This window comes from Candoia aspera, chromosome 1, assembly GCF_035149785.1.
Source record: "Candoia aspera isolate rCanAsp1 chromosome 1, rCanAsp1.hap2, whole genome shotgun sequence".
NCBI classification, from domain to species: Eukaryota; Metazoa; Chordata; class Lepidosauria; order Squamata; family Boidae; genus Candoia; species Candoia aspera.
In genome coordinates, this window is record NC_086153.1 from 22,951,395 (window position 1) to 22,971,653 (window position 20,259).

Genomic DNA, 20,259 nt, shown 5'->3' on the forward strand with positions numbered 1-20,259 from the left:
TGATTGCATACAAGTCCTCTTCGTGTTTTAATTTTAACAAACAATAGACATTTAAAAGATTATTGTTGCATTCATAGACCATCCTCAGTTTATATTGGCACTGGATCACTGAGAACTAACTCTAAGATTCGCTTCAACTGCAGTAACAGGGAAGTAAGAGCGATGCTTGGCATTTGGACAAGAGGTGGGGTTAGGAGGGTGGGGTTCATTTTGTGGGTTCTGAGTGAGCCTCTTAAGGTTTCAAGAACCACTTCCCCCCTCTTTCAAAACTACTGTTTGTAAAGGGAAATTAAATTAAAGCCCTGAAGGAAAACATGATTTGCTAGCTGAGTGGAAGCTTATGTTATCTACAATCCTAAAGCTCCAGGCCACTATTAACTACTCACAATTGCCTTGAATTTCTGCCCCAGCCAGGTTATGAGAGAAATGCTGTGGACAATCAGTTGTCCTGAGATGTAAGAGAGCAGCCCTTTGGCCATGTGCAGCATTAAAGAAACAACAGCCATACAGTATATAAATGGTTGACAGTATCACATAGGTACAAAAATAACTTTAAACGGCACTAAACTGTGAACTAGTTGGACCTGTAACCTTTGCCCCACAGAGAAGTTTGCTGTGAGCCTAGCAGTCCACCCTCTCTCTCAACTCATCTGCTGACTGAACAATCTCCTTGGCACAGTATGTGCTACAGGCCCAATGCATATTAAACATACCACCATCCCTCCCTTGGAAAATGCTCCAAGTGTGTAGTATAGCAAGTGTGTAGTAATTTCCTCACTCTTCTCTGCCTACACTGGGTTGGGATCTCTTCCATCCACCTGATCCAGTCTATTCTTCTCTTTCTCACTGCTCCTTTTGACTCTTGCAAGTCTTGATCTTTTCCCCAGTGGGTTCACTTGGTGATCCCCTCCTTGCGGAAGCTGTCAGACTCTCTTCTGTTGGCTGAGCAATGCCCCCTGAGTCTCCTTATTGCTTCACACTGGAAGGTGCCCCTTCCAGGAAGCAGAACAGAGTCCTGTGCCACAAGGAAAAAAGCCTTGTGCTGTCTCCCTTCTATCACTTGCTTACTCATAAGTAGTCTTTCTTTCTCCCTTGTTTACAAAGAGAAAGGCTATCCAGCGTTTATTCCCTTATTTTCTTAGATTGCTACTTGCCTCAAGGTACTTCTCTTCTTTTCCTTTCTCCTAGCCATGACTCCAGGCTAAACTATTTCTCTTCCACTTCTTCCTCCTCTTGGGCATCTAGTTCTCTTGCACTCAGTTCCACTTGGGTATATACTGTACCTTAACTCTTTGGTTTCATTTTTGCCTTTCCACTCCTTAATATAGCCCCTCCTTGTCCAGATGTTGCTAATTCTTTCAGTTTCCAAGCTGTCTAACCCTTTCATCCATAGCATGGGCGTCTGCAGCGAGGGCCACTGGCTTCAAAATAGGTGCTACAATCAGGCAATTGAAGTCACACCCCTTTTTTATGTGTGTGGCAATGTGTGCAACACATGTTGAATAAGGTAGGGCTTTGATTGCCTGATCGTGCCTGCCATTTTGAAGCCAATGACAATCATTGTGGATGTCCCTGGCTGTAGCAACATTTTATCTCCTCTTTCTCTCTCTCTCTCTCTGGAAGTTTCTCTTTCCACTGATTCTCACTTCTTGTTACAGACCTGGATCCTTGTAACCTAGCTTTTAACAACTATCAAACTCCTCCCAGTTGACATCCAATTTCTCCCTTAATTCTCAACTCTAATGCAACCAAGTGGATTGCATATGTTTTTACTGTTTCCCCAAATACTGTCTCTTGATCAGTAAAACTAATGCTGTGTCTCTCTGAAGGTGGTCCTTGAACTTGCATTGATGATTCTTGATGGTTAGCAATGGCAAGCAATGCTAAGGTGGTTAGCCAGCTTGGCTTCCTTATACTTGCCCTCACACTTAAACTTTTGCAATGTATTCTCAGAGTTAGAATCATCAAATTGGAAGGGGATATTTAGACTGTTGAGATAACCCCCTGCTTAGAACAGGAATCCAAATTAAAGGATCTCAGGATACGAAGAGGAGCCCATGACCTATCTGAATAATTGCTTCCACTACCAAATGACTCACACTGTTAGAAAGTTGTTTCTAATATTTAATTGGATGTGCCTCAGGAAGGACTTCCTTTTTTTAACTGGAAACTCTTCGTACTCTGTATCATGCACCAAGAAAATACCTGTCACTGAACCTTACTTAATCTCATTTCTTAAGCTACTATACCAAGCATTCTCATGCGGCATCCTCTTCCAAGCTATCATACAGAATTTTCCACATGCTCTGCAATGAGTTCAGAGGGGTTGCTTGCATGGAGTCAATCAAGAATTTGTTTACTGAGAAACTTCAGTATTGTGGCTATTGAGAGACTATGTCCAGGAGTTTTTGAGGTAAACTTCTGAGATGTCCTTGAATACCTCGGGCCCATGAGATGTGCTAGATATCAAACTCCATGATCTAGGAATTCTGGAAGTTATGGGATCTTGAGGAGAAAAGGTAGAAAAAACTATTTTTGAGGTGGAGGTTTTCCTAGGGCTGACACTTCAAGCTTCCCTCAGTCCTGTCCTTCCACCCATCCTCTCCCTCCCAAATCCTTTCTCTTCATTTCCCTTCTGTCTCTGGAATATAATCTGGGAGGAGGTGCTCTGTGTAACCATGCTTTTATTGGCAGTTCTAATATCCAATCAACATAGCATCAACATCAGTCATTCATGTATCATAAATTTATATCTATTCAGAAAAGAATGTAGCTGTTGTTATACCAACTGAAGATGGTAATGAGCACTACTTTTCAGAGAAGGTGTCTGGTTTTGCAAAGATAATAAAGGGCCTAAGAACATTCCAAATCATAGGAAATATAACTCATTCTAAATGCTGGAATCACTCATCCACAGAAACTTTGGTTTCATTCTGTTGGCCCTCATACAATCCACCTTTGTATCCAAGCAGTTGTCAAGAACAGAAATAGTCCCTTCAATTCAAAAGGGGTTCTGTGTCCTGGGAATTCCATGTCCTAATGATGCTCCCAGTGGTTTCATACTGAGATTAAATGGTATGGAAGACACAATATACTTGGAACTGAATGAGATCTAGTTCTGGGTAGACATGTGTTATCTTTTTAAAGTTCAGGTGTGCTGGGATTTGAAAGCTTACAAGAGAGCCATGGAATAAAATGGACAACCAAACCATGCAAAGCAAGCAGCCACATATTTATCATTGTTCCCTGTGACAACCTGAGACATGGTTTGTGAGCACTGTAATTACTAATCAATCCTATTTAGTGCAGTCTAGTAGTTCAATAATTAGAAGAGCTAGATCTCATGCAGGCTAGCCTGCTAATATTTATTATTCTTTGTAAAGCAATATGAATGCATTTTTTATAAAACAAACTCTACAAATGTTTGAGACTTGTTTTGCTTGGTTTTTTCATCTTCTGAATGCAGGGTTTCCTGGTGAAAGAGGAATCATGGGACAACGAGGGCCAAAGGGGGACCAAGGAGACATTGGCCAACGTGGGCTACCTGGCCTCCGTGGAATGACAGGTATTATTTGCTGTTTGTTGATGCTCTGATAACAAAACTGCATACACAACCACTACACTCTACCATAAGAAGTGCTTGTTCATATTTGGCCTTCCCTGCAAAACTGTAGTTGAAGAAAGCTGTTGATTTCTGATACAGATAGAAACCAGGCATGCATTTCTCCTTTCATTATTTCTGTAACCCAAACTTGTAGAATTTTTGTTGTCCATGCTGAAAAACCTTAAGTGAAGTACTGTTATGAAAATAATCATATTTGGAATTTGAATTCAAATTTGGATTTGGAATTTGAATTCAAATTTGGATTTGGAATTTGATGTTGAAGTCTGGCAGCAAATTGAATTCCCAGTTGGAATTTGATATTGTAAGTGCTTTGATTCCTTAAATTAACATGATCAGTCTGAAAACATTACACTGGATTGCATGTTAGATGTTAGGTACGATACAGTTTGGTTTATTATTAGAAGCTAAATATTAAATACAGGACAAAAATGTACACACAGCAAGCATATCCCAATGTCATCTATCACCTTAATCTACAGAAAACTGGGGCTGGGCTAGCTCTGTTTTAAAGGCTTGCCGCTTCTTATCTCATACTGCATAGGGTATATGTATACCCTATATATATATGTATGTATGTATATGGTATATGGTATATGTATACATACTTCCATGTCCAAATGAACTGCAGCTTTACAAACCTCCTACAGCTAGAATGTAGATTCAGAATAAAAATGTCCTCCTGAAGCTCAGCTATTTTACATCTGAACTGCTGGAAGAGTTTGTCCTGTACCTTCTTATGGATTAAATGTTAGTTTTCCTGATACGTTATTGGAAAAGGGATTGATGCATTCTGTAAATGAAAGATATATAAACGCAGAAGTTAAAGCTCCTCTATTGTTCCTGCTGAGGTTTCCCACCATCCCAGAAGTCTTTCCTTCTTATTGATGAGGCTCCATCCTGATCTAACCTAGCAAAGCATCCTTGTTCTGGATGCCATGACACAAAAACCCTGGATAAAGTGGGGGCGAAAGCAGGAGAATATGGAAAACAGGCAATATTTCTTTAACTTTCTGGCTAACAATCAAGGGTTTGGTGCTTTTATATTCAAGTAAATGGAACTGTGTTGTTATGGTTCAGTCCATGGCTTCCACATCCTTCTGTGGAGGGGATTGCCCCCTTACTTCCCCCTCTCCCCTGCCCATGGGTTGCTGCCAGCAAGCAACTTGATAGGTGACCAGCGCAAAAACACAAGATCAGAGTCAATTTTCTTTTGATATGAGCCAAGTAATTCCCTTTTAACCACACAGTCAATTAAATGCATATTTTAGTTTTCTTTCTTTTTTTTTCTGAGCCCAAGTTTGGATGGGTGGCGTGGCCCACAAAGCACTTTAGAGATTTCAGTGGTGTTGAAGGCCAGACCCTATAAAAATGTAAGGAACAACTTGCTGGATCAGACCAAGATGGCTCCATCCAGCACAACATTCTGCTTCCAACATCAACCTGTCAGAAGCTTCTGAAAAAGCATACAGGCTGGGCACGGTTGTGTCTCTGATTTATTTGGGGGCCTCCAATCCTACTCTGTTTAAGCTAAATCATGGCTCTCTTGTAGCACTTTAAAACAGCAGGGGGAGCTGAAAAGGTAAGATGGATCATCTTTCTAACTCCCTCCCCTATTTTTCAAGCACTTCATTAAGGTGATAGCAACACCGCTTCCTCGGTCCCCTTTGCTCACAGCATCTGGAATCCCATATGTAATCTGGGTACTGCAAGCTGACAGATTTGGGGGATGGAAGAATGAGCAAATGGGCAGAAGGAAAACAACCTGAGAGGGTGTTTTTAAGATTTTTAAGATGGCATGCTAGCAATGAACTCCTAAGCTAGGGAGAAGAAAGACCATCTGGTCTGGCTCCATTCCCAGCTTGTAAATCAGAATTCCCTACTTAAAAATTTCCTCCTAGGCCCCCATTTCAGCCATTAGGTACACAAAACAGCTGAACCTATTCATTATATATGTGTGCACACGTGCCAAATGTTTAAAAATAAAACCAGCCCTTGAAATTCAACTTCTTATCAGCATAATCTCTTGGAAGAGATTATGAGGAAGATTTGCTTGCTCAGGGCTGGCCTTGCAGGTGCTGAATCTAAACTTTGTTGAAACTTCTTGAGGCGGGGGTGGAGGGCATTTTTTAAAAGGCAAACTGCAGCATTCTTGAGCCAGGGTATTGGCATACAAAAGTTCTGTGCATGCCGCCTGTCCTGTTCAGACTATGAGGCGGCCAGACAGAATTATTATCGAAACTCTTTATTTAAAACAACTATTTACAGTAGTAAAGTTCTGGTGAATAAATAAGGCAAAGCAATTTCAATCAAGACCACCCAGGCAATGACGGATGAACAGGCAAGGCTGCAGGATCAGACTGTGGCAGAACAGCAAGGCAGAATTCAGAAGCTGTCAGTCTTGGTGAAGCTGGAGCGTGTGGCAAGGAGAAAGCTGGAGGCAAGGTTCTGTGAGCTGGCACACAGATAGGACCAGACTGGGACGTGGAGGCTAGGCAAGGCTGAACTGGAACCCCTGGGCAAGGCTTGGCTCTGGAGGCTAAGCTGGGCTGGACTGCATATTCTAGGCAAGGCTGAGAACTGGAAGCCAGGCTACACTGGACTGGAGATCCTAGGCAAGGCTGAGAGCTTGAAGCACGACTGGAGTGGACTGGAGATTCTAGGGAAGGCTGTGGGCTTGGAGTGGGACTGGACCGGACTGGAAATCCTAGGCAAGGCTGAGAGCTGAGAGCAAGGCTGGACTGGACTGGAGATTCTAGGCAAGGCTGAGAACTGGAAGCAAGACTGGATGCACACCTGGATTGCTTCAAAATGTGGCGACGAGGTCCAGAGCTAGATGTGACGCTGTGCTCGGCAGGGACGGCAAGAAGAGGATCCACTGGAGCAGCTTGTGCAGAAGGCAATTCTGTGGAGGTAGAAGACGCTGGCGCTGGTTCCACTCTGGCTACAGGCAAGACACCCAATGCAGGTAAGGACTCTTCCGCAACAGCTGTGAGCTTGAAGGATTGGTTGTCTCTGGCAGCTTGCTCTTTGCACATCTGCCTTTTATGCTGATCCTTTCTGCGCCTTTTCTCTCCAGCAGCCAATCGAGCTGCTCAGCTTTCCTGTCTCGTGATTGGAGAGTTCAAATCCCCCACCAGAGTTTGTCCAATCCGCATTTGCAAATCCTCCCGCTCTGCTGAGTCACTTCCTGGTTCAGCTTCTTCAACCCTCTCCTGATCAGTTTCGTTTTCCCCCTGACTCCGAATATGTTTCATTTTTGGAGTCAGAAGTGGGTTGAAACCTCATGCAGCCATTGAAAAAAAAAGTGAGAACTTAAAAGGAATCCGACAGCTGCTTTAGGCCAAAGGTTCACCTGATCAAATACTCTATTTCCATACAGCCAGCCAGATGCCTGTGAGAAGATCCTAGGCAGGATTGGTGGGGTGGGCGAGTGGGGCAAGGCTGTCTCTTGCTGTTCCTCCCTGGCAATTAATATACAGAAGCATGGAAATAACATACAGTCATCATGATGAGTAGCTTTTCGTTGCGCTCCTCCTCCTCTTCTTCCTCTGTGAGTTTGTCTAATCCAGGGATTCTCAACCACGGTTCTGTGGAAGCTCGGGTTCCATGAGAGGTCACTAGGGGTTCCCTGGGAGATCACGATTTATTTAAAAAATTAATTCAAATTTGGGCAACTTTACCTTAAAGAGGTAAGTTACATTCTTTATTTTTCATTTAAGGTCACTGTTAATGCAGATATACAGGCCTACAGGCCTACACATGAAACGAATATAATAATTTTGTTACTTCTGGCCAATATTTGAGCCTGAATGTGCAGGGGCTTCCCGAGGCCTGAAAAGTATTTCAAGGGTTCCTCCAGGGTCAAAAGGTTGAGAAAGGCTGGTCTAATCCCTTTCAGAGTTCAAGCCTATGAGCTGTATCAATTGGCATTTCCTATTACCTCTTTCTTCAGCAAAGGATCGTTACCTTGTCATGGTGCTGGAGCTTGAGCACCTCAATGATGCCATGAGCTAAACCGTGAAGGGCCACCCAAGACGGGAAGGTCATGACAGAGAGGTCAGACTAAATGCGATCCCTGGGGAAGGTAATGGCAAACCACCCCAGTATTCTTGCCGTGAAAACTAAATGGATCAGTACAACCAGAGATATGTCGGTATACCATCGGAAGATGAGACCCCCAGGTCGGAAGATGGTCAAAATGCTACTGGGGAGGAACAGAGGATGAGCTCAACTAGCCCCAGACGTGATGACACAGCTAGCTCAAAGCCGAAAGGACGGCTAGCGGCCGATGGTGCTGGTGGTGAACGGAGAATCCGATGTTCTAAGGATCAACACACCATTGGAACCTGGAATGTAAGATCTATGAGCCAGGGCAAATTGGATGTGGTTATTGGTGAGATGTCAAGATTAAAGATAGACATTTTGGGTGTCAGTGAACTGAAATGGACTGGAATGGGCCACTTCACATCAGATGACCACCAGATCTACTACTGTGGACAAGAGGACCACAGAAGAAATGGAGTAGCCTTCATAATTAATAGTAAAGTGGCTAAAGCAGTGCTTGGATACAATCCAAAAAACGATAGAATGATCTCAATTCGAATTCAGGGCGAGCCATCTAACATCACAGTGATCCAAATATACGCCCCAACCACAGATGCTGAAGAAGCTGAAGTAGAGCAGTTCTATGAGGATCTGCAGCACCTACTGGACGCCTAAAGGAGATGTTATTTTCATCACGGGAGACTGCAATGCTAAGGTAGGCAGTCAAATGACTCCTCGAATTACAGGTAAGCATGGCCTGGGAGAACAAAATGAAGCAGGACATAGGCTGATAGAATTTTGCCAAGACAATTCACTCTGCATAACAAACACTCTCTTCCAACAACCTAAGAGACGGCTTTATACATGGACTTCACCAGATGGACAACACCAAAATCAGATTGACTACATCCTTTGCAGCCAAAGGTGGCGGACATCTATACAGTCGGTAAAAACAAGACCTGGAGCTGACTGTAGTTCAGATCATGAACTTCTTCTTGCACAATTTAGGATCAGACTAAAGAGATTAGGGAAGACCCACAGATCAGCTAGCTATGAGCTCACTAATATTCCTAAGGAATATGCAGTGGAGGTGAAGAATCGATTTAAGGGACTGGACTTAGTAGATAGGGTCCCGGAAGAACTCTGGACAGAAGTCCGCAACATTGTTCAGGAGGCAGCAACAAAATACATCCCAAAGAAAGAGAAAACCAAGAAGGCAAAATGGCTGTCTGCTGAGACACTAGAAGTAGCCCAAGAAAGAAGGAAAGCAAAAGGCAACAGTGATAGGGGGAGATATGCCCAATTAAATGCAAAATTCCAGAGGTTAGCCAGAAGAGATAAGGAATTATTTTTAAACAAGCAATGCGCAGAAGTGGAAGAAGACAATAGAATAGGAAGGACAAGAGACCTCTTCCAGAAAATTAGAACCATTGGAGGTAAATTCCAGGCCAAAATGGTTATGATCAAAAACAAAGATGGCAAGGACCTAACAGAAGAAGAAGAGATCAAGAAAAGGTGGCAAGAATATACAGAAGACCTGTATAGGAAGGATAACAATATTGGGGATAGTTTTGATGATGTGGTCAGTGAGCTAGAGCCAGACATCCTGAAGAGTGAAGTTGAATGGGCCTTGAGAAGCATTGCTAATAACAAGGCAGCAGGAGGCGACGGCATCCCAGCTGAACTGTTCAAAATCTTGCAAGATGGTGCTGTCAAGGTAATGCATGCTATATGCCTGCAAATTTGGAAAACACAAGAATGGCTATCAGACTGGAAAAAATCAACTTATATCCCCATACCAAATAAGGGAAACACTAAAGAATGTTCAAACTATCAAACAGTGGCACTCATTTCACATGCCAGTAAGGTAATGCTCAAGATCCTGCAAGGTAGACTTCAGCAATTCATGGAGCGAGAATTGCCAAATATACAAGCTGGGTTTAGAAAAGGCAGAGGAACTAGAGACCAAATTGCCAATATCCGCTGGATAATGGAAAAAGCCAGGGAGTTTCAGAAAAACATCTATTTCTGTTTTATTGACTATTTTAAACCTTTGACTGTGTGGACCATAACAAATTGTGGCAAGTTCTTAGCGGTATGGGGATACCAAGTCATCTTGTATGCCTCCTGAAGAATCTGTATAACGACCAAGTAGCAACAGTAAGAACAGACCACGGAACAACGGACTGGTTTAAGATTGGGAAAGGAGTACGGCAGGGCTGTATACTCTCACCCTACCTATTCAATTTGTATGCAGAACACATCATGCGACAAGCTGGGCTTGAGGAATCCAAGGCTGGAGTTAAAATCTCTGGAAGAAACATTAACAATCTCAGATATGCAGATGATACCACTTTGATGGCTGAAAGTGAAGAGGAGCTGAGGATCCTTATGATGAAGGTGAAAGAAGAAAGTGCAAAAGCTGGCTTGCAGCTAAACCTCAAAAAAACCAAGATTATGGCAACCAGCTTGATTGATAACTGGCAGATAGAGGGAGAAAATGTAGAAGCAGTGAAAGACTTTGTATTTCTAGGTGCGAAGATTACTGCAGATGCTGACTGCAGTCAGGAAATCAGAAGACGCTTAATCCTTGGGAGAAGAGCAATGACAAATCTCGATAAAATAGTTAAGAGCAGAGACATCACACTGACAACAAAGGTCCACATAGTTAAAGCAATGGTGTTCCCCATAATAACATATGGCTGCGAGAGCTGGACCATAAGGAAGGCTGAGAGAAGGAAGATAGATGCTTTAGAACTGTGGTGTTGGAGGAAAATTCTGAGAGTGCCTTGGACTGCAAGAAGATCCAACCAGTCCATCCTCCAGGAAAGAAAGCCAGACTGCTCACTTGAGGGAATGATATTAAAGGCAAAACTGAAATACTTTGGCCACATAATGAGAAGACAGGACACCCTGGAGAAGATGCTGATGCTAGGGAGAGTGGAGGGCAAAAGGAAGAGGGACTGACCAAGGGCAAGGTGGATGGATGACATTCTAGAGGTGACGGACTCATCCCTGGGGGAGCTGGGGGTGTTGACGACCGACAGGAAGCTCTGGCGTGGGCTGGTCCATGAAGTCACGAAGAGTCGGAAGCGACTAAACGAATAAACAACAACAACTCACTGTCTACCATCAAGACTAAGGGAGAAAAATTGCACAGCTGTTCTTTCCTGGTATATGATTCCATGAAATTACTGCATCCAAGCACATGGTCCATTGAATCCAATATCATCTAATTTGCTTCACAGCTGCTTCCACAGATCTTTGGAGATCTTATCATGCGTTGCTGAAGATTGGCTTCAAATTCTTATATATTGCAAGTGCTAGGACCTTATTTATACCCTGCTTTGCTGTTTAAAAACAGCTATTTATTAAAGTAAAAGCTTTAAATAAACAAGATGACTTTACATCTATTGAAAATAAGCAAGAGAGGTGAATGCCTTCCCTTGAAAAGGTGGTGGTGCCATGCTGTATAGTATCCCACTGGTTCACCTGGATCTGAATCTGCTTAACATAGTTAATCTTTGCAGAATAATGTCCTGAGAATAATCCATACAAACCATAAGACTGAATAGGGCCATTTAGAGTTCAAGTACAATTCTGCACTGCACAAGGATCCCAATTAATGCATCTCATGTAGATGTCTCCAGTAGCACAGATCTGTTATTCCAGGTCTTACTTTCTGGGATGAAACAGAAAAAGCTGTGACTTTCTTCTGTGTGACTTCCTTTCAGGTTCTTGGAGAGTGCTATCAGGCCTCCTGCCTAGTCTTCTCAAGGTGAAACACACCGATTCCAGCAATCTCTCTTCACAAATCTAAGTTTTTGGTGCCCTGAGCATCCTCGTGGCCATTTTCTGAATCTGTTTCATTGTACCTTAACTTGCACTAAGAACATAGTGCAAAGTCAGAAAGCTCTGTGAAAGTAAAAGAATGAGATTTTATATTCCTGTCTCTGACCTGAAGCCACTACATTTGGAAGTGAACCAATGAAACTCTTTGCATTCGGAAGTAAAGTGGGAGTTAAAATTAAGTGAGTTATAAGGGTAAATGCAGATTGAGTAAGTGCTTTCCGGCAGCCAGAAAAGTTCTTTCAATTCTCCTCCTCCCCAACATGATTTTCTAATGATAACACAGGATTATTTTGCTTGTTTTTAGAGCACTCCAGGATAGAAATACAGATAAGTCCTGAACTTTATTGGTAATTTGGGAAGAACGGTCAACTTGGTGTTATTATTTTGCTGCCCAGAGTCATTACATGCAAGATGGGCGGCAGAGAAATTTAATAATAAATAATTTTTATTTATTTTCCAGAGTGTTTTATATACTTAACAATGTTTTCGAAAAAGCAATTACTTTTAAAGGCGCATCCTTGAAAAAACAGCTGTTACTAAGCACTGATTTTTTTAAAAGCCATTTTGATTGTTCTCAACATAATCTGTCTTCAGGGGATGGAAAGAGAGATAAAAGTTTTGGGAAATGAAAGAACCCTGCAGACTGCTGACCCCTTTGCCAATGCAAACAGAGACGGGTAACACCATGAGGCCAAGATAAACTTTAATAGTAACAAAAGAATCCAGCTGGGTTGTCTATAATACTTTTCCCAGACCCAAGGATGTAAAGCTTGACAAATCGGGGCAGGGGCTTGAAGAAGACCTTACCTCTTGGTATTAAACCCAGAGTTCAAACCGTTCATGATATATGCCGGATATTTCCTTTTTTAAAAATCACAGATGACCGTAATTAAGTTGCTTAAGTGTTCTTCTTGTATAAGTAGAGAGATAAGTGCTAGCTTTACTGTGTGTGGCTGTTGTGGGTTATCACTGCTGCTTCTCTCTGTTCCCCAGAGTTGTGTAAACCTTTGTCATGGAAAATACATTTGTGGGCAACTGTGAGGCCTGTGCAGCATCAGGTGCGTGTTCGAGAGAGAGGAAGGCTGTTCGGTCACAAAAATTATTCCACCTCATGTCTATGCAGAGACAGCTTTGGAGCCAACAGTACACCGACTGCTACTGTTATTTTGTGTTTGTGTGTACTGTGTGTGTTTGTGTGTATATGTGTGTGTGTGTGTGTATAATCTTATATGCAGTGTCAGAGCAGAATCAGCAAACGTTCTACAAGCCAAACCAGGAGCATAGTCTATTGTCCTATTATTTTATTAGAAGATATTTCTACATGCACACACACACACATATATACATACCAAAACATTTTAAAAAGTAGAGTGAAAGTGAGAGTACCCTTCTCTTCTATTGACCAAGTGGGTGAAAGTTTGGAGGTTCCAAAGATAAGCTCAGCTTTTCCAACACCATGCTTCCAACTTTTATACTATGTGCAGATCATGGTGTCTATCCTTGCTTTGATGTGCCACTTCTTTTCTCAATGGGAAAAAAAAACTTATTTGCTGGCTATGTTATCATGGTAGGCAAACATTTAGCTTAGTTTGATTCTGTTTATCATCTCTAAATTGGGCCAGTTGATGGTTTAGCCTGTATTCTTCAGCTTTCTTATCTTGTTCTTCCCCCTTTTCCCCTTTTCTGGTCAGCTAGTAATTGACTGATGGATTATATGCTATCAAGTCAATGTTGACTCTTAGCGACCACATAGATAGACCTTTTTCAGATAGATCTGTCCCCCAACCTGGCCCTTCAGGTCCCCCAGTGGGGCACATTTCACCACTGTAATCAAGTCTGTCCACCTTGGTGCTGCTCATCCTTTCCTTTCTGCTTTCTCAGACTTACAGACTTCTCAGGAGAGCTAGGTCTTTGCATAATATGTCCAAAATATGATAATTTGGGCCTCGTCATTTGTGCCTTGACAGCTAGTAATAGAAGGATATACAGTATATAAAGCATGCTATGATTCAGATAGAATGTAATAGTAGGCTATAGAGAAAATGAAGATATTATATATGTAAACTATAAAAATAGTATATAGAAAATGCAAGTATAAATTCCATACCACTATTGTTTTTTAACTTCAATTTTCTGTCGACAAGCTGTAGGGAAAATGCTGAGGTAATCCAGATTGGATTCTTTCTGGTCATTCACTCTGGTTCGTATTTAGCAAAGCATAGCTGTGTGAGTATGTAATGGTATGTGGGAATGACTTTGGGAAACAAGTGGAAGAGCTACAGACTGGATAACCAGCATATAAAAGGTATCTCAGCCCACAAAAGGAGAGGAGGCATGGAAAGAATTTCAGAAGGGACCCTGCCTCATTTTCTGGAGAGCAAAAGGAAAGGAGGGGATAAATACTTTCAATCTGGCAAGATTCTGTCAATGTAACCTTACAGTAAAGATAGAGTTAGTACTCATGGTTGTGCTTGTCTGGACTACCTCAAAGTGCTAATAGAGTAGGATTAAGCCTGTTCATAGCATCTAGAATGAATGCTTAAGGTCCAAAAGAATAAGTATTCTTTTGGACCTTAAGCACTCATTCTAGATGCTATGAACAGGCTTAATTCTACTCTATTAGTTTAAGTACTTTACATGCTTCAATACGAGGCCCACATTTCTGAGCTGTCTAGTCCAGTGCTTCTCAACCTCAGCAACTTTAAGCATGGCTGGCTGGGGAATTCTGGGAGTTTAAGTCCACCCATCTTATAGTTACCAAGGCTGAGAAACACTGGTCTAGTCTTGCTAGAGAAAATGAGAAGGAAGGAAATATTATCTTCTATCTGTAGGAAGCAGACTGAAGGAAAAGCCAAAGGGCATAAATCTCCCAACCAAGGGAAAGTAGAGCAGAGACCAAGAGAGAAAATAGGGAGTTGCTTGCTTGCTAGGTCTACTCCTATGTAGAGTAAATAGTCAGTAAAATAAAAATAGGAAAGAATTGGCACTTTGGAAGTGGCATCTCTAATACAAACATGCATGGGTTCCAGTTATCATTTCTTGGCTTTTGCATATTTAATACAGAGGTTTTTTTAAAAGCAAGAAATCAATTTTTTCTAGACACCTTAGGACATGCAGAGTTGAAGTTTTCTGCCTCCCTTCCAACATTCTTTTGGTGCTTTGCCAGTTCTGTATTAAACTGTACAACCTGATCTAGTCAGAGAACTCCATCTGGTCAATTTCATAATGCTTGAGTTAGTTCCACCATGCCCTAGAAAATGGCTGGATTTCAGTCTCTGTGCTTTTATCAGTAGTGTATATCTTCGTTTAGCAACGTCCCATAAATAAAATAATATAACTGTTATGTGCATTATACCCAGCCATAATCTGTCTTAAAAGCAGACTGCTGAAAACAACACTCCACTCCTGCATTTGAAAGGAAAATAATGCTTTAAAAAAGACTTTTAATTAAAAAAGAGATAAGATGGAAAGTTGGTATGCTACACGATAAAAATGCCTATTGGCCTCTAAACCATAGACCCCATAGGCAGTCTTAGAAAATAGAAATGATGCTTGGATGCAGCCCACCTGCTGAAAAAAAGAAAACCAAACAGAGAACTGGGGGTGGGGAGGGAGGGGTGTGCAACAGTATCAGAGAGCAATTTTATCCATTTTCCTTCTGATAATAGGATCTTTTTTGATTGGCCATAACCACTGTTCTGTGAGATTGTCCACAATATGCAAATCATTCAGGTATGCTCACTGGTCCAACATACTTGCCTACTCATGGCCTAATCATTTTTTGTGCTTATCTGTAGGGGTCCAGCTTGGCATATGTCCTATATAAAAAGGGTTGTTTTAGTTGATTTGAGAGGTTGTATAGTATTAGGATGCTGGTAGTGATGCAATTTCTAGAGCTCTAATTCATTGTGTGTATATGTATGTATGTATGAATGTGTGTCTGTATATCTATCTATCTATCTATCTATCTATCTATCTATCTATCTATCTATCTATCTATCAGTCTAACTTCCTGTATGCAAGCGAACAGTTACATTCAGCATCAGCTAAGGCTGGATTCTCTTATCATCGCTGGATATGAGATTAACTCTGCTCTCTAGTTGTGCTTAACATACAAACAGAACTGAACATAAAAAGCTCTCCCTCATGGCATGAACATCCCAGCTCAAACCCTGCTTTCATGCCGAGTGCGTAAGAGCAGTTTGATATTGGAACCTATTACCAGAAAGGTGGTGGCCTCCAGGCTGTCATCTGTCTAGAGTGCTTTAATTGGATTTCTGCAATGGACAGGGGGCTGGACTCGATGGCTTAAATTGGCCTTTTCAACACTCTGCTTCTATGATTCTCTTGAGTGCCATCTGGTCAACTCTGACTCCTGGTCACATATTCTTGTCATCTCAGTTGTCTCTAGCAATAACCTGCACCATTTTTAAGTATTTTAATTTTTCTATTGTATATTGTATATTTTGTTTTATTATTGCCTCCAATGCTGTTATCATCAAAAAGGGGCAAACATAAATAAACTTTCCCATAATCTCTTGAACCCAAACATTGGCTTCCCTTCTTCTACTTTCCGTATTAAAAGCCTGATTAAATAAACATGTATTTTTCTGCCAATCAAAATAGGAAGCTAACCTGACCTCACTTGACAGCATATTATAAAGCCTGGAAACAGGCTACCAAGAACAGGGCCGCAACTAGGAGGGGGCAAGTGGGGCATGTGCCCCAGGCGCCGCGCTGGGGGGGGCGCAAAAATGAATGCTGGGGGGGCGCCAAAATGGGTGTGGAATCCATGTTTGCCCCGGGTGACCCTAGTTGCGGCCCTGACCATATATCTGATGGAAGGAGAACCAAGAGAAAGGTCTTCCAAGAAGATTGTAAGGTCAGGGCACGTTGTCACAGAATACATGATCCTCTAGATAGCCTGATCCAAAGTCATGGAAAGCTCCCCAGAGCACAACAAACACTTTGGAACAGACAGTAACCAATGAAATTTTTTAAACAAGGGAGTAATATACTCTCTATAATCAGCCTTGGTTCAGATTCATGCTAGACTAGGCTAAAAAGGGATTGGGTAATCTCTGATTCAGGTGTTAAGGGAACCTGCAATTTTCATAACATGTTGAGTGACATTATTTTAATACAGTTTACTTCTTAGGGTGTGTTACATGAACACAACAACTGCAAAGTGTTGAATAGATTTGAGCAAGAATATGCTGTATTGGCCTTATTTCTTTGATATTGGGTGTTGTGTGTTTTATTTTGTTTTCGGTCTGTTTTGCTTTTGTTCTTTTAACTATATGTAAGCCACTCAGAGTTACAGTTGTGAGTTGGACACATGTATAAATCATTTAAATTAATAAACGTGTTGAACTATGTTGGGATGTATTACCTGGAAATTCGGAGAGGTGTCATCCCAACTCATTTGGAAGACATCAGGTTGGAAAAAGCAATGACAGATAACAACTTCATGCAGAGACTTTTAATTTAAAATAAATGATGATATCCCCCCTCCCCCAATCTGTTTGACTCTCACCCTGATGATTTTCTGGAAGTATTTGAAAACTTGGCAGTTTTCCCTGGCCTTGGATTAGGGTGCTTGTAAGTTGTGTTCAGTGTTATAGAGAGTGTGTTTTTCTGGATACATAGGCTTTTCTTTTTATTGTTTTCTATTTTTTTAATGGAAGTCACCCAGGCTTGTTCTGAAGTCAGGTGGCCTCTAAACCTTAGTAATAACAAAACAGCAAAAATATTGTTGGAGGGTGGGAACGGATAAGGAAGAAGCCAGCCTCACACATGCAGCTAACAAGTATATAAAATGCTATTTATTGCTATACAAGCTTAGCGCATAGCGTATTTACAAGAATTATTGTTACGGTTTATACATATCTATCTATGGTAACTGAGCATAAATATGTACGCTAACAAACCAAACTATGCAATATGCTGACAGAACCTAACTAAATGATTTAAATCTCTGCTTTATAATGCAAAATGCTTAGCTCTATCACTCCAACAGCATGTCCTACCAAACCTAGAAGAAGACCCCCCCCCCATCTACCTGCTCTGGCTTCTTTTATCCTCCTCCTTTCTTTCAAAACCTCTGTGCCAGTTTGCAGGTAAATCTAAGGAGTTTAAATTTCTTTTCTTTTGTCTGTAATTGTCCATATGCCTAAGCTGTACACCTGACAATCACACTGCTACAGAGAAAAAAAAAACAGTCACATGTAACATTTTTCTATTTCAGGATAGTTCATCCTAATGTTGCTGTACCGGGTGATGCCAGGATTGAGGAAAAGCAATCCAAAAAATTTATGAAATACCAGACTTGCAGATCGAATTTGAATGCTTATGGAAAAAGAAATCCACTGTTATACCAATTGTGACTGGAGCTCTTGGAGCAATACCTAAAGGACTACCTCAATATTTGAAATTTGAATTTATCAGACTTGAACACCCTAATTTTACAAAAAAAAAAAAACCCTACTTGGGACTGCCTATATCCTCAGATGCTACCTTAATAATTCTTAGGTCTTTGGTTAGGAACTATTAAGCTTTCACCAGTCTTTGACTGTGAATCTAATTGCAGATGATGATGATGATGATGATGATCATCGTCATCATCATCAAATAGGCAATGCCACATTTGGTGCTTTTAAAGGTCAAAATCGGTTCTGTGAATTGGGCATGGAAATTGGGCAAAAATAGTACCAATAGTAATAGGTGCCTTGGGTGCAATCCCAAAACATCTGGACCACCACTTGAACACGATCAGCATTGACAAAATCACCATCAGTCAATTGCAAAAGGCAGCTTTACTTGGAACAGCTTACATTCTGTGATGATACCTTTAATATTATTGAACAACAACATCTGCCTGTCCCAGGTCCTTGGGAAGGACTTGATAGGTGGACAAAAATGCCAAATCCAGCCTAAGCATCTGGCTGACTGTGTGCTCAACCATAATAATAATAAATGAAATGAAATAGGCAATGCCACATTTGGTGCTTTTAAAGGTCAAAATCAGTTCTGTAAATTGGGCATGGATCCGACACAGCATTTCAAAGGAGGCGTACAGCATTCTCCATCATTCACATGCATCAACTGCTTTTGATTGAAGCAATCAGGCTCCAATTAATCAAGTGACGTGTCTTTCACAGGTCGGAGGCAACTGGGCTGATGAATTTGGGGCGCCATTATGGGGAGCATCTAAATAGCTTACTGCTTGTTGCTAAAAAAGCTGTAACTGGGCCCTGCAGGACAGAAAGTTTGACAAAGATTTATTTTTTATCTTTTTATCAGGCTATGTATGTCAAGGATAAATAAATGGATGCAATTAGTATAACAAATGGGTTACTAACTTTGCATTTTTGTTTTCAAGATATCAATAAGGACAGCGGGATAGGGAGGAGACTGACAGGTCTAATTAATATAGCACAGTTCATCTGTACAAGCCTTATTGCAATGAACCTGAGCCAAGTAGAGCACGGTGGTCTTTGTAAATGGTTTGTCATCTGGCATCAAAATGTCTCAGAGCCATGCGGTCCTGAGACTGATTTTTAAACTTATAATTTTCCCCAATATACTTTTTTTCTTCCTTTTTCAGGTGAGCAGGGCCCAAAGGGAGAAAAAGGAGAGAAGGGAGACCAAGGTGGAGAAACAGGTATATTTTAAATTTGATTTTTTTTCCTTGCCTTAGATTTTCCTGGTATTCCTCTGCTTTTAAGTACAGATTTTGCTTGCTACATGCAAATTAATTTTATGTGATTGCTCATTTTTGTCCAAGAATTTGCTTTGTGTGAGGAAAAAAAACCCTCTGCTGTTATACAATTTGTGCTGGCATTGCCAATTTGCACCAAAGGTCTGGAAATGTGCCAGTCCTTCCACCAACCCCCCTTTTTGTCCTCACTCACACTTACCATCATGTTGTGCTGTTCTAGTAGAGTGTCTTGCCTCACAGTTACTTCCATACCTGCAGTAGCTACACTCGTACGATGGGGTCAAGACAGGCATCAACACCTTGCCCAACCCCTTACCCAAAAAGAACAAAGTTGGATATACTGTATTTTGTCACACCAAGCTGGTGAGGGATCCTCAGCCCAGGATCAGCTTTAAACCTCAGCAGATCTACTGTGTGCAACATAATGAAGAATGTGAGTAAAAATGGTAGTGCTGTGATGCATTCTGTGACATTGTAACCATGCATTTTAGAAATCTAGCTGTAGAAAGGATGGAGAAAAACACTTTCACTTTACATAGAACATGAAATAGGGAAGGAGCCATGTTTGAGTAGCAAATGAATGTATTTGTCAATATATCTGGGTTACAGAATTTGACAACAAACCCCGCAAGCCCCTTTTCCCCACTAACTCTTACTTCGTGCAAAGTCACTCTGTGTGCGGTTTGGGGGGAATGGAGTCCTAGCATAAAGTGAGGGAAGCCTGCATTCTAAAAGGCGGCATCCCCATCCAACTGAGCTTAGCTAGTTAATTTATTAAAAGCACATGAGTCTGTTACAGCTCTTATTGCTAGGGGGAAAACATACTGAAGAGGAGGTAACCAATGACCCAGATTCAGCATAATAGATACGGAGATATTAGCATAACTCAAAATCATCCTTCGAGAAAAGATCGGGGGCTTTGTGTCCCTGCCATGTAACTGTCTTACCAAGACATTTGGGGATAGGAGGGGGCACCTGAAAATACCAGCTCTGAAAAATAATGACTTAGGATATGAAA

The 20,259-nt window shown here is 41.4% G+C and overlaps 1 protein-coding gene across 1 annotated transcript in view; it reads left to right on the forward strand.

The window, feature by feature from the left end:
• Window positions 1-20,259, forward strand: part of SCARA5 (scavenger receptor class A member 5) — a 135,927-nt gene that overhangs the window by 88,123 nt on the left and 27,545 nt on the right. Inside the window, exons 6-7 of the mRNA XM_063300374.1 lie at window positions 3,467-3,565; window positions 19,128-19,184. Of these exons, the coding sequence (XP_063156444.1) occupies window positions 3,467-3,565; window positions 19,128-19,184 (156 nt within the window). The remainder of the gene's footprint in view (window positions 1-3,466; window positions 3,566-19,127; window positions 19,185-20,259) is intronic.